The 15,492-nt window shown below is 39.7% G+C and overlaps 1 protein-coding gene and 1 pseudogene across 1 annotated transcript in view; both read right to left on the reverse strand.

The window, feature by feature from the left end:
• Positions 1 to 15,492, reverse strand: part of TGFBR3 (transforming growth factor beta receptor 3) — a 173,460-nt gene that overhangs the window by 136,772 nt on the left and 21,196 nt on the right. Inside the window, exon 2 of the mRNA XM_016134290.2 lies at positions 14,842 to 15,021. Within this exon, the coding sequence (XP_015989776.2) occupies positions 14,842 to 14,929 (88 nt within the window). The 5' untranslated portion in view covers positions 14,930 to 15,021. The remainder of the gene's footprint in view (positions 1 to 14,841; positions 15,022 to 15,492) is intronic.
• LOC118605123 lies at positions 11,844 to 11,959 on the reverse strand (annotated as a pseudogene).

A 15,492-nucleotide genomic window follows, 5' to 3' on the forward strand; every position in this document is an offset into this window, starting at 1 on the left:
CACAGTCATGGTGAGAGATATGAGATTTCCAAAAGTTTGATTTTTGCTCAAAAAATAAAATTTTATCATTGGCAACAAATAGTGTCAGTTGTTTTCCTTAAAATAACAGGCTCACTTTGTTCATTTTCAAAAAACGTCTGCCAAATACCAAACTCTGGATAACCATCATTTGTCTGTCAGTCATTCTTTCAAGTAAAATGGTGTTCCATGAAAAACAGACTAGTTCAGCTCACACAGTTCAAACAACTGTACAAGTGCCTTTCCTCAAGATAACCGCTGTACTTTGGCATGGAGAAGTGCTACATGCATACTTCCCATTTCATCACACAGAATATGAAAAAGACGTGTGTCTGAGAGTTTTACTGTTTCATCAATAGCATTCTTAAATGAAACTGGTGCGTGGCAATGAAGCACTGCCTCAGTCCCTGCTCAGACGCCGGCTATCTTTCCAACGTTGCTTTTATACCATTGCTGCAATGTTAACCCAGTGAAAAAAGACATCTTCGAATTATTATTAAAATAGTTCTGAACTCACAGACCTCCTGAAAAGGATCTCAGGTCCATGACCACATTTTGCAAGAACCACTAGTTTAAAGAATTAACCGTCAGAACCTCAATGAAATACACTACCACTACCCTCACCAACATGCAGAGTACTAAAGAGTCTTATACTAGGCTTCAGAGAATGTTTACCAAGAAGCAATAGCTTTTTGCTGTCAAAGACTCATAACAATCTAGTGACAGATCCCATCTTTAAAACAACTACCACAGGTCACACAGACACCGTTTTGTCTAAGAATCTGAAAAGACAATGCTCCCTTCGTCCGGTCTTTATGGGATAGCCTTCATCCCAACACTGCCTCTTTCTCCCAAAACAGAATACATTGACATTCAGATTTATTATTTTAGCAAAGTTGTTTCTCTTTGTTGTACTTTATGAGTGAGACAAGATTATAATTATTGATTTATTCAATAAATATTAAGCGCCTACTATGTGCTGGGAACTGGGTATTTATTAGTGAACTAACTGTCCCCACATTCTCCCTCAAAGGTCATACTCAAGCAAGGACAAGGAAGACATGGAAACTCCTCTACTTGAGAATTTTCATGTATACAGGAAAAGCTGCACCAGAGGAAAAACAAACTGACTTGACTTTCATGGAAATTACACTTTAGTGGCAGAAGATAAATAACAGACATAAAAAGTAAATTATAAACATATTTTAATTAAGGTGATAAGTGCTATGAGAAAAAAAATAGAGCAAGATAAGAAGGAATAGGAATGCCAAGGGTTGAGCAGAATTACGATTTTAAATAGGGTAGTTAGGGTGGGACTGAAACCAGAGGCACCGCACGCACGGATCAGGAAAGTCACCCATGGGTGGTTTTACTCCGTTGTTTCTGTGTTCTCTTGTCTGCCCCCGGCCCCAATCCTCAGTGCCACTGTAGTACATCACTGTACCGCTCTGAGCAGAACATACAGAAAATAAAAAAATGGGCACTGACTTATCTGCAACACTGTATTTCAAAATCGGATCTGATTTTTGAACCAAAAATAGGCCCAAAACATAGACTTACAACTTTAAAAACTGGGTAAATATACTCACCATGCTGACAGTTTCAAAGAACACTATTTCCAATAGTTTCATTTAAAATAAACGTGACCCTCTGATTTACATGCATCATCTCATTTATAATCCTCACAAGAACACAGTACAGTAGGTAGTATTGATATCTCTGTTTTACATATGAGGACGCTGAGGCAATCGTCACACAGCCTGCAAAGAGTAAAGCTGGGGCCTGAACCCATGTCAGAACCCACAGCCCAAGGTCACAGCTACCAACGATCCTGACTCCCTAGCTTTAATACATCTCTGTTAAGATTGGACATTGTGGGAGAAAATTACTTCTCCTAAATAAAGATGTGACAGACCAACAGGCACTCTTCATCTTGATAAAGTCCTCAGGCATTCCTCACATTTGGAGAGTAAAATCTCTACAAAATGTTTTGGTTACAAGTCCCAAAAAAAGCCTCACTTGAGTGACTGCTCCAGCAAAAATCTGGGAAACCCCAAGGGCCTGTCACACAGGCCCTTTCAATCTTCGCATGCTGACACTGCCCTAACTTTGTCCTTTAGCCTAAAGGAAAGGGAATGCTCATTTTACCACAGTAAAGGGATGCTGTGGACACCCCCTCTCAGCAATACTAGTTTCAGCCTCAGCTAAAGAACATATTTCTTATAGTACACACCAACTTCTGAGTTCCTACATCTTAAAGAAAACCCAGCCAGGCCAATAACTCACTTTAGCAAGTAGCCTAAGTTATCTGCGACTGAGCTGACTCTCCAGGTGGCCAAAGGGAGTATTAGTTTTCATCATTATTAATAAAGAGTAGTCTGAAGGAGATAGAATTATAGCTCTGAAACAGAGGTTCTTAAACCTGATTCTAATGAAACAGACGTGCATGGTGAACACTATTCACCTCTGGACACACTATGATCTTCAAAATAACCACTGAAAACTACAAAAGCTCTGCTGAAAGAAAGCTTAAATAAATGGGGCGGGAGGAAGTACCATGCTCATGGGTAGCAAAACAGATGATGCGCTACAGATTCTGTGTATTTTTCATTTTATCAAGGGCAATCCTAACCCCTCCCTCTCCCATTCAAATACATTTAATACAAATAACCAGTTATTTTAAGGTAACTTTTAATTTTGTTTTATCTTTTTAAAGAAAATCACCCTTCAAAGTCACTAATTTAATTATTAGTTGTAACATTATTCATGATATCTTACAACTTAACTGGGATATGCCAGTAACTCTTGACATCGTAGCAAAAAATTACTTTCTAAAATAAAACTGCAAAGAGATGAAAAAAAATAAAGCAATAAAAAAAAATTAGTCATTTATTGATGCAAAGGCTTAATTCCCAACTTTAAAAATGTCTTTCATGATCCCTCACAGCTCTGAGATCTACACTCCAATCAACTTCCCCAAGTTGCCTGCAGAAAGGGTTAAAAGTCCAAAGTTGCCACTCCAGACCTGCTTCTTGAGGACTCGGAGGTAAGTTGCCCAAGGCCTCAGGGTAACCAGCCTCGCACAGAGTAAACAGAGGCCACTGTGCACTCAGGAATAAATTCCTCAAACAGCACATACTCTCCTGAGGTTTTCTTGTTAGCTTTTTCCAATAGATTCCAAGTTGAGGAACAAACAGAAATAATAGATTTTACTGGGCCTTTCTGGAGTTTAGAAAGATCTGACAATACCATGAATTAGCTCAACACAGTCTTCTGAAATTTTTCATTAGAATTCTTTTCTCCTGAATCACGGTAATAAGGTACAGTTTGGCCCCGGGGTTTTTGCATAACTCCTTACTCATAGGCTGCTCCCGCCCAGAAGGACGGGAAAAGACGTTGAGGCCTGCCCATAGGAGGCAGGGCGAAGGCCAGGAGTCGGAAGATTTCTGGATAGATGTTTTCTATTTACTAATTAGAAAACAGCATCCTTATATAACACTTGATTGGCTCTGAGATAAGTCTCAAATACTCTTTTTCACTTTCATCTTCCATTACTCTGAGTCACCAGAACTAGCATTTGATTCAACCAGCCTCAATTCCCTTCCACCTTTATGGAGCAGGAACTTCTATTATTTTTCTACAATTCATCAGGCTGAGCTAACTCTAGGTATTATTATTCTATAAGATATTACAAAGATAGCAAAATAATGCAAATATATGCCCCCCTTCATACATACAGTATACTGTGAACTTAAATTGGCATGCACTTGATTTCAAATTGAGATTTCTGAACACCACTTTCCAAATGCAGTAGCAGTTTGCTGTCTGGGGCCAGCCAAACAGAGGAAATGAGGAATCTGACTTGTTTTAAGAAAAAAAGCCACTCAGAGGCCTGATCCTGATGTCTTTGAACATTTAACACTTAAAACCTGAACTGTTTCATAACAAACTAGAGCTCCTTTTCCTCTCTCTAAGAAGAAGCCCTTGGCAAGTATTTATTTAGTTAATGAATGTTAAGTAATTGTGTTTCACAAAACAAAAACAAAACCTCTAGAAGATGCTCTTTGGGCTCCCCAGCTCTGCAAGGCCATATGAGCTTCATCAGCCAAGAGCCCGGTGAAGCAGTAAACTGGAAATTTAGGGAACAATATGACCACAAGCACTTCTCTTAAAAGAAAAACAATTCCCCTCTTGGCAGAACTCCAAAAGGCAATTGAGCCGGTAATGTCCAGACTAATCTCTGAACAGCCTCTGCCAACTTTCTCCTACAGGCATTAGGTTTTTCAGCATGAGCTTTGCAAATAATCTAAAACAATTAATTAGCGCTTTTGAATTCACCCCGTACCATTAATGAAACACTGCCAGACAGCCTTTGATAGCATATTTCCAGAGCTAATTAAACGTGGCAAAACAGAGGACACAGACTCCCCAAGCACTCGACTGGGCCAGGCTGAGACCTGACTGGTGACAGTGAAACCATCCTTGCAGAGAGGGTCCTGCGGTGACGAAGGTAGTGGTGCTACTGAGGTGAGGTCCTCAGGGTCCTCCACAATATGCCAGACCCTGCTCTCAAATTATATAACTACCAGGCTCTTCGAATTCAAATTATTCTTTCACCCGAAAGACATTTTTTTCTTCTAATGAGTCGAAATTCTTAATTCGATACTCAAAAGTTTGGTATTGCTTCTAGTACACATCTCCACTCCCAAAAAGACTGGTTTAAAAATGTTTTTTAATGTATAGTACTTTTGAAAACTAAATATTGAAATAAATCTCATCCCCAATTTCCCTTCTTTCTATTAGAGTCCTGCATAATCTAAGATTTCCCAGTCCCATAACCTCAGTCCTATGTGGGAAATCTATTTTTTTCACTATCTAATGCCACACAGAATTCCAGACTGCTCCACACGCATGGCCAGCAATATAAACACATTTTTAGGAGGCCTAGAAAAAAAAAGCTAGCAGGGTGCAAGAAGTAAAAATGTTGTTGCATTCCTCTGGACTTTCCTGGTCCAGTTTCAAAAACAGAACGACCACTACCTGGGGCTTGTGGCCAGCTTCAAGGCTGTACTTAGGTGGCTCAGGGGCCCCTCCCCCACCAATGACAGTGGTGAGGTCTGAGAAAGCAAATCGGAAAAACCTTACAAACTACTCAGGGGCAAAAAATAAGCAGAAATTATTATAAAAGACAACTTTACAGGCACAGTCTCAGCCCAATTTTTTAAAAATGTGTTGTTAAGGTACTTAATAAATATCAATAACAACTTGGCGAATTTTCTGCCTTTCTGAAAAATGTTAATTTTTTAAAGCTCTATCCTGGAGTCTGATTATAGGAATGAAGTAGGAATCAGTGAAGAAGCCAGAGTTAAAAACTAAAACAGTCGCAGCAGGAATGAGGTATGCCCCATTTAACATTACCTTTTTTTTAACGTCCTTGTTAACCAATCTCTACTCTGTTTTTTACCCAGTCAGCTGGTACCATCCCTCATTAACTAGAGTCTCCTGAGCTGCAGCCGCCTGCACCAATCTCCCTGTGCTCAATGACTCAACACAAGTCTCCTACATTGGTCTACTAAGTCACAAGGCAAGAAGTGGGAAAAAGCAAAAGAGGCACATAAAAGGAAGAATTGGGGGGAAATTCCTTTAACAACTATGATGATTATGTCAAGGTGTAGCCCCAGCTAATAAATAATAAAGACGCACCTGGTTTCTGCAGGCGCACAACACTTACAGCTGGACGGCTGAAGGTATCTGGAACTCACTTCTTCAAACCAATTTCCTTTCCAACATATCAATCCCTCGGACTATATGAGTTTAATGAAAGGTTTTAGAGATTGCTGTTTCAAAGGCATGCTAAAGCTCACCTCCCTTTTATGATAGTAAGAATTTTCTAGACATGTTTTCAAGTTCTATGTTACAATTTGTGCATTAAGAAAACTGATTATCTATGCTGTCAAATGTGGTCCTGACCAGCAGCATTAAAATCATATGGGCCTGTTAAAAAATGTACAACCTGCGACCCATCAAGACCTTCTAAAACAGATTCCGCATGTTAGCGAGATCCCCAAGTGAGTCATGTGCACATTAAAGTTTAGAAAGCACTGGTCTAATGTCTGTCTGTGTATAACGTGCAATGCTAAAAGCAAGATGGGTATATCTCAGTCAGCCTCAGGCAAAACCGATATAAATATCCACATTATAAAACATCTTAAAGTGTTATTTTCATTACAGAAATTTTGCTATAAGTATCAAGCTCCTTGCAGTCTAATTAATAAAAATTAGTTTACACATATTTGTTTATAGTATTTCTCTGAAACACTAGTTTTGCTATGAGGAGCACTTTTGCAAAAGGTTGGTAAGACCTCAAAACTCATAATTTTGGAAAACAGGCCACTAGGGGAATGAAAAGGATGAGACTGAAACCAGGAGGGAAAGTTAGAAAGAGAGGATCCAAGCTTTTAAGACAGTGATTTTTCAAGGACAGTCTCACAGTTCAAAGAGATTTTGTTTAGATAGTTTGACGGGTTGTTCTGTCCTTTTACTGTTATGCTGAAGTAATTAATTATCTTTACTATTATGACATAGTGGATTCCACTGATATGAGATATGTCTTTATCCTCATTCCTCCTTAAAAGGAACAAACTGAAAGAAAATCCAAATTCATTCTTAATTTCATAAGCATTATTCCTCCCAAAGGTCCTTCCTTCTGATCCTGGCCACCATCACCTCTTGCTTCAATTATTACAATAGCCCTTCAATTATTACAATAGCTACCAAGAGTATCCCCAAATGCATCCTTGCCTAACAGTCTATTCTTGACACAGCAGTCGGAGTGATCCTGTTAAAACATCCTTCAGATTATATCATTCCACTATTCAAATCCTCCAATGGTTCTATCTCACTCAGAGTAAAAACCTTACAGTGGCTTACCAGGCTTTTAGGCAGCCCAACACATATCCCGCAACAAATGCTCTGATTCTTCGCTCTAGCGGCCACCTGGCCTGCTGACTACCGCTTGAGCACAAAGCGAACTGTCACCTCAGGTACCTTTGCACTTGCTTTTCCTTCTGCCTGGAATGCCCATTCCCCCAGATATCTACTTAGCTCACCTTCTTCAAATCTTTGCTTAAATTTGCTCTAAGTATCTTCCCAGGGAGGACGTCTTTAATTATCTGACTTTAAACTGTATTCACCCACTAACATCCCATTAAACTTGCTAAAATGTCCGTAACTTTTTTGTTTGGGGTCAATCTCTCCCCACTAGAATGTAAGCGGCATGAGGACAAGGATGGTTGCCTGTTTTGTTTACTGCTCTATCTCCAACACCTGGAATAGTATCTAGAAGGCTCAACAGATACCTGTTGAATAAATGGAAAAAAACTCATTGTTTATACTAACTGCAAAGTCTCCCCTTTCTGTGCCTCAGAAGCTAGCAAAGCACCTGAGACTTGGTAGGCACTCAAAGTTTATTGACTCAACTACAAGTTCTCATCTAAACATAGCAGTTATTCAGAATGACAAATGGTTCTTTCCTCTAACTCAAAAGAAAAGGGAGCGTGGGAGCTAGGTGGCATTTTGCTTCACCGCGCAGCAACGAAACAGCAGAGTGGGCACAGATGCGACCCACTGCCAGAGCTGGTCGCAGGAAAGCGCTGCAACACCTGCTGGCATCACAGACGGAAAGCACAGGGAGGGGCCAACTCCAGGAGCTGATGCTCTGCCCGCCCCCGCCAGGCCCATGCGCCTGAGCGCACTTTTGCGTCAAGCGGAAGGGTAGGAAGGAAGGGACGAATGTCCTGATGGTTGTGTCTCGGCGAGGACCAAGTTATTCAGGCACGTGACGACAAAGAGAGGCAATACAAAGAACCCAGAGCAGTTTTTCAGGACTTTTTGTTTTTTGCCATAACTATCGCGTATCACTATGTGGCTCCCTCACTGCCAACAGAGAGAATAGCTTTTGTTTAAAAAAAAAAATCAATATTTTCCTCTGAAGACAGTAAAATTTTCCACATTCTACTCTAGACATTTTTTTTTCTTCAGACTTCTAATAGTTGCCAGCATTGGGCAGGAGAAAAACTGGGCCTCAGTCCCCAGAGCACCTGCTGCCTCCGCCGAAGAAGGAACATTCTGAGAGCAAGTGCATTTTTAAGCCTCTAGAATTCCACCTGATTTACGGTCTCCTTTGAGAGAACAAAAATATGACAATATTGGACTTCAGGACAGATAACTCTTTAGGCCACTCTGGCAGAGAATGTTTTAAAGAAAACGAAAGTCAGCAGCTCACATGGATGCAGCGCACGCCCGGCCAATCCTGCAGCAGGGGCAAGCCCCCGGGTGCCCGGTGCCAGTCCTGAGAGAAAGCCTCATGTTGGAACACTTCCCGGAATACTCTCTGTTCCTGAAACACTTCCAAAACCGGTGCTGGGAGCTCTATCAATGATTCAAGGTGGCCCCACAGTATGAGGGATTAGTTATCAAAGCAAACTAGCTAAGAAAGCCTAATTTCCTATCCATACAACGTGCGAAGGTATAAGCTTTGGGCAATTAAACAGCTTTTTGGGCACACACAGATAGCTCTGCCCTGACAAAAATACTAACCAGTGTTTACAATACTGGTGTCCTAAAATAACCCATAGAAATCAAGCTGGCGATTACACAGTCCAGGATAAGGATATAAAGGAGAGAAAACCCTGGGTTCTGTTCGTTTGTCGGACATCAAATTTTTGTGTAATCTTACTCACATTCTTGGTAAATATCTTTCTTAACCTATGTGCACACCTGGTTACCCAACCGTCTATTGATAAACTCTCCTTGCAAATGAAAAGAAAAGGTCTTTAATTAGGTATCATATATTCTACTCCACACACACACACTCATCCAGGTCCATGCAAGGCAAGAGAAACTTTGAGAAACAAATTCATCTTTTTCTTTACTACTGCTAACTATCCCGTGTGTGTGTGTGTGTGTGTGTGTGTGTGTGTGTGTGTGTGTACTGTTTCTGGGCATAAACATAATAGGGGAGGGCCTTCATTATGGACATGCACAGTATCCCCAAAGGGAACACAACCTAAAATGCAGGCTACTCTCTCCACTGTGGATCTTTTAGTGCAGTTATTTGCTCTTTAAAGTAAATAGAAAGTTGGCACCACAGTGATTGCTGGCACCACAATTGACGTATCTTTTCTCTGTGTATCCAAAAGTGGAATTAAACACAAAAGTGGTTATAATAACCACCTAAAAACAATAATAATCACAGACCAAATCAACTAGCTGTGTCCAGAGATTTAGGGATTGGCAAGAGAAGGCCTTGTTGAATTTGCCTTGAACCTTCAAGCCTATCCCTCCTCTACCCTTTCCATTCCCTGGTAGCAGCCTCTGCCAGCACACTCCCTACTTTCCTACTATTATAAGTTATGGCTTCTGATCACTCAGTTGACAGAGAGGAGAAAACTATGGCTGAACCACCTCTGCAGTCTTCAGGCTGTTAATCTCAAGTCCAAGAAAAAGAGTGCCAGTTCTTTTGGACAGCATGACAGAAAGAGCGTGAACTCAGGAATGCTGCCACTCTGCAGTTACTAGTTTTATGACTGTACATAAATGATCACTTTTTAACATGAATGACCATTTAAAAAATTGATTTGTCACTCATTACATATTACATCTTTCTTCACTAAGCCTCAGTTTCCTCATTGGTAATATGAGTATAATAATGGCAGTAGTAAAAATTACAAAAACGGTGATAAAGATAAACACCTACCACAGTGGGTTTCTGTTGGGATTAAATGAACTGACACATGCAAGGTGCCCAGTACAGTGCCTGGCTGGCACTGTTTCAAGAGGTGCTAAGGGGTGCACTACTGCTAAAAGACCATAAAACTTGCCATGCAATTTGTCATGCAGGAGTGTGTCGATTTCTGGTTTGATTGAGAGTTGAACCATCTTTCTAATTTACTTTTTCTAAGTTCCATTACTCTCTTTCTAGAAATGAAAAAAACAAAAACAAAACAAAACAAAAAACAATACCTGCCTACCCCAGGGAGTGCTAGGAGAATAAAATAAAAAACTAGGTATAAGAGCATTTTGAAAACTATAAATATAAAATGATGTTACAGGCATAGCTCAGACATATTGCAGGTTCAGTTCCAGACCACCACAAAAAAGTATTGCAATACAGCAGGCTGTCATCTTTTGTGGGTGGAGGGTCTTGCCTTCAATCCATACAGACTGCAACATCTATGAAGCTCAGTAAAACAAGATGTGCCTCTCCCCAAGGCTGCTAGCATGTCCCATTCTAAACTACGTATTAACAAGCTGGTATCTCTGCTTGCTGTCCCATGGACACAAAGAGTTCAGAGCTTTCTTAGCAAGAAAACAGTTCCAAGCAAAAACATTTCTATTTTCCTGTAGACTGTACCTGGAATTCCAGATGCACCCAGGAGAGATGAAAAGAAATGTGTTTAATAGAAATGTGTGCAGAATGTGGGCAAGCCTCCAAAAGTATGCATCTAGGCACCAAATGAAAACAGTGGAATGAGGGACACAGCCGTCCCATCAACAGTCCGCTGGCATCAAGGCCAGCGGTGTTTCTGCACAGTTCAGCCCAGCAGTACCTCTCTGACCTAGCACAAGGGGCCAATGGAGTAAAAACAAGTCCATCCCTTCCAACCAAACCGAGTTCCCTGAATTCTCCATGTGTGCCTCTTTTTCTCATTAAGGCTCCTGGGAACACAGCCCTACCTAACTCTGGCAAGCCTCAGAGGCAACAGTTAATATTTTTTAAAGATGTGTAGCAGAACAGTTTTTAAAGTGAAAACTTAGTGAACCTTAAGCCCATAAGAGCAAGCATTTATTTTTGAAACTTCTCACTTTTCTTAGAGAGATTACAGGATCTAAGGTACAGTGTCAAAAACCTAAGAGAATTTCTAATCAGGAGTCATTATAGTCCTTATACAGCTCTTATTCACTAAGAGCATGGTCTTCCCCACCCCACAAAAAATAGCATGGCCCTCCCTTCCCCACAATGCTGTACAATAACCAAGGAACAAGGGAGGGAAGGAAAAGCATGAGTTTTGTCAAAGCAACCACTGACCCTGGGACGTGGCTTGCTGCCCACTGCCTCCTTCATCCTCGGCTTCAAGCAGAGAAGGAAAGGCTTTCACTGAAGGCCCAGCAAACCCACGGGGCTGGAAAAGCAGTCTCCTGCTATTCTAACTTGCGCTCATTCTACGTGCCTAGCTGCACTCCGTCCCTCCCTGGCTGAGTATCTGTGGGAGGCCTTTTACAGCCTTTGCCCCTTCCACTGCCAAGAACTCCACAACAGAGTTTCATGGCCATGTCAGTGAAGTAAGAACACATTACTTGAGTTCCTCAGTTCTGATGACTTGCATACATCTCTTCTGAGACCACAGGGGTTTAATCTGGTTCCAGGATGTCTCATTGGTGGCTACTCAATCAAGTGCAGAGGTCCATTCATTCCACATAGAGGCTTCAGTGGAATGGTTGATAGGCTGGACTTGAGAGCCAAACCACCCGGGTTCAAGTCCCAGCTCTATCACTTATTAGTTATGGAACTTTATACAAATCATTACATTGAGCCTCAGTTTCCTTGTTTATAAAATGCAGATGATGATAATAAAACTAATACCTATTTCATAGGTTGTCTTATAAAGACAAAATAAATGAGCTGACTGAGAGCAAGCCCTTGATAAATGTCAGCCTATGTGCCAAGCACTATGGTCTTGGAAGCTAAGCCTCACTTTTAAAGGCCACAGTTTCAATTATTATTATTATTATTATTATTATTATTATTATTATTATTATTATTTTGCCTACAGCACCTGGTCTTCCTAGGTGGTCTCCCATCCAAGTACTAACCAGGCTCAACCCTGTTTAGCTTCCAAGATCAGACACTGGGCTTATTCAGGGTGTCATGGCCATAGACCATGGACCATGGCTCCACTGGGGCACGAACCCAGGACATTCTGCGTGTAAAGCAGATGTGCTAACTGCTACACTATGGATCCACACCACATAGTTTGAATTCTAAGATTGACACTGTATGCCTTTGGCTACAGGGGAATGGAAGAGAGAATCTAAACCTCAAAATGAAAGCCACAGCCTCATTCTGACATTTAAGGTCCTATGCAATCTACTTCCATCCTTCCTTCCAAACAGATCTCCTGCTACATTCCCATACCAGTTTTCCAGGTCATTCATTTTTAAAAAAAACATCAAGCACCTAAGAGCCATGCATTGTGCTAATAACGGTTCTCCCATCTGGTCAACCTAACGCCTTCCTCATTTTAGATTCTGCCTGAAGACCTAGCGCTTCCACAAACCCATTCCTAGCTGCTCTAACCCAGCAGGGTTTCCCCTTCTGACCCCTCTGAGATATTTTACTCAGCACTCACCATACATTGATTATTTTGTTATATGGTTATATTTTAATATGCCCAACTAAAAGTACAAGCAACTCAAAAGAAGGGGTGACTTTTCCATTTCTTTATATATCCCTAAGTGGCTAGTACTATGCTTTGCACTTGGCAGAGACTCAGTAAGTGATTTACTTGGTGTTTCATGAAGGCGCAGATGGCATGGAATAAAATCATCATCATTCTTTTTAAACAAACACCCTCCTGATAGATACTCCCTCATAGTGTAGAGACTTAAAGGCTCAATCTGCTGACCTAAACTAAGTGGGTTCATAGTTAAATCTGCCACTTAGATGTGTGACCTTGAGGGAGTTACTTAACTTATTTGTGCTTCAGTTCCCTCATCTGCAAACTGGGGATAAATAAAGTACCTACACTTTTTAGGGCAGTTATGAGGATGAAATGAGATAATACTTTAACACTTTGAGCAGGGCTTGGCACACAGTAATTAATTAATTACTCTATAAATATACATTACTACTACTACTACTACTACTACTACTACTACTACTATCTTCTTGAAGTTCAACTTACCCAGAATGCCCCAAAAAGCATTTTGTAAAGTCTGCTGAGCCTATATAGAAAGCTACTGGATATCAGTATATACAAAACATTTCTCCTTCCTTCTTCATTCATTTGGCCCATTAGGCTGTTCAAAAAGGCATCTCTACCTCTGTACTATTTATGGGTTACCTGGGATTGTTACGAAATCTATAATTGTACTGTACCTTCCATGTTACTACATACCTCAGTAAAGCTTTGAGTGTGCATAGAACTCAAAATATTTTACCATGACTTGCAAGAAGGAAAGTCTTAAGCAAAACTGATTCACTATCAAATACATCAAGGCTGTACAGAACCATTAAACTTACCATTTTCCCAGTCATGTTTTTCAGTCTGTCCCCAGCATCAATGAAAGCAGAAAATTCTGCCTCAAACCCACCAGGTATGATTATACATCTTATCATCAAAATAGCACATTTTCCATCAAGCTATTTCTCACTTTTTTTTCCTACTACTTTTCAATGAGATTTTAATTAAGATCAGTCTTAATGTATAGGCTAAAAGGCAAATAACTCTTCAATTGTGAGACAAAATGAAACTGCTGACAGAGAATGGGCAGTTCAAATTCACACGCTGACATTAAAAAAAAAAAAAAAACTAGCAACTTTCTCTCAAGGTATTTGCAATGAGGGGGACATTCTGCTTTTCAATCCCATAAACCAAGTTCTGCAAACTGGCTTTAACTCAGTCTGTGCCTATACATGACTACTAGTCTGAGTCAACTACGACCTCGATTGGTGATCTAGCATCTTCAGTACAGCACAGAGGTTAACAGCACAGATGTAAATCCTGGCTCCTCCACTTCCTAACTACATGACACTGCAAGTATCTAACCTCTCTATATCTCATTTCATCATCTGTAAAATGAGAAAAATAATCCTACCTACCTCAGAGCTGTGATTAAGTGAGTTCATGAAAAAAGAATATCTGTATTCCTCGTTATAGTCTATATAATTGTTTAGCCCAGTGCCCAGCTGTAGTGCACACTCAATAAATTGTTACCATAACTATCATCTCAACTGCATATGATTTCAATAGCAAAAACCAAGAGATTAGTCCTTTTTCAAGTCCATATATTTCCTGTTGAGACCAGCCAGCTTCCAGAACTGGTCCAACAAACTAGTTTTATGTACCCCATTACAGAACAGACATAAAACAAATTACAACAAAACAGAGCACACCAAGCCTCCCCATTGGTTAAGTAACCCTGACTGCCAACACTAAGAGGTTGATGTGGGGGATCTGACACTCTTATTTAAGCAACAGTGTTCCAACCAAGTCATTTGCTTCTTCTCACCTCCAACCTCACATTCTGAGGTACACTTCTGTACTTTTTTTAAAGTTACACATTAAAATACTTGAAACAGGCAAAATAAAATACCTTCTAAGCAGCCTGTGCCAGGCTGCTACGCAGTTATGTGTCTCCTCTTTCTAGAAGATCTATTTATTTTATAATAAAGAACAAAAAGTCTTTCTTAAAATTCTTATTTAGGACAAGAAAGTAAATTCAATCCATGCATGTAACAAAATTAAGTGGGATTAAACAACTAGCATATTTGTTTTCTACACACATCAATACCGAAAGTTAGTTAGGCATCTGTATCTCTGACATTAGAACGTTAGAACATCTAGCACCAGTCCACTAAAATGGAACACAGGCAAACATATTATGTATCTGCATAGTAGTAAAATATTTTATTTCTCTAAAGAACATAAATACTCAAGTTTTACATAAATATCACATATCCTAAGTTTTACTAAACTGAAAAAACTGAAAAATATATCCAAAAGAATATAATAAACATGTAGTTAATATGATACAACTTACCTGTAGTAGCTAAACAGGAACTCATCAGGGCAAATGCGGCAATCACATAATGAGAAGTCATTTTTATTTCTCCAAAAGTGTTTCTCATTCAGTCACTTCAGCCTGTACTTCTTCAGATCACAGACAGCCTTTCCAAATCAGAAGTGGCCTTAAAATCTTCCTTTCCAATTTTCAAATTGCCTGTAAAAATAAGCATATTTCAAGAAGAAAAATTAATGCAGGAACTTCTTTTCATAAACATACATCAGAGTGAAATGAAGAATTTCTTAAAAGTATAAGATAAATTTGTCTTAAAAGATGCAGAGACAGCACTCGAGTAAACTGAGGTGGGGATTATAATTACCTAATAAAGATTCGTATAGCTAAATAAATTTTTTAAAAAGATTTGTATAGCCATACTTTTGCAATGACATGCTTATTTTTGAAATTTTAAATCTTTTGCTTTATATAAAATTTTCAGGATTATAGAAGAAAATCAAGGTCACCAGTTATGTTATAGCACTAAATTAATCAATGGCAATACATGAATTCTCTAGGGCTAACAAGAAAACACAAACAATCCCTGATTAGAGAATCTAATGTTGTAAATGGCAGAGTTGTCGCAAAAATAAAATTAAAATATATTCAGACCCAATCTGGAAAATAAAGAAC

This window comes from Rousettus aegyptiacus, unplaced genomic scaffold (genome assembly GCF_014176215.1).
Source record: "Rousettus aegyptiacus isolate mRouAeg1 unplaced genomic scaffold, mRouAeg1.p scaffold_m13_p_1, whole genome shotgun sequence".
In the NCBI taxonomy this organism is placed as follows: Eukaryota; Metazoa; Chordata; class Mammalia; order Chiroptera; family Pteropodidae; genus Rousettus; species Rousettus aegyptiacus.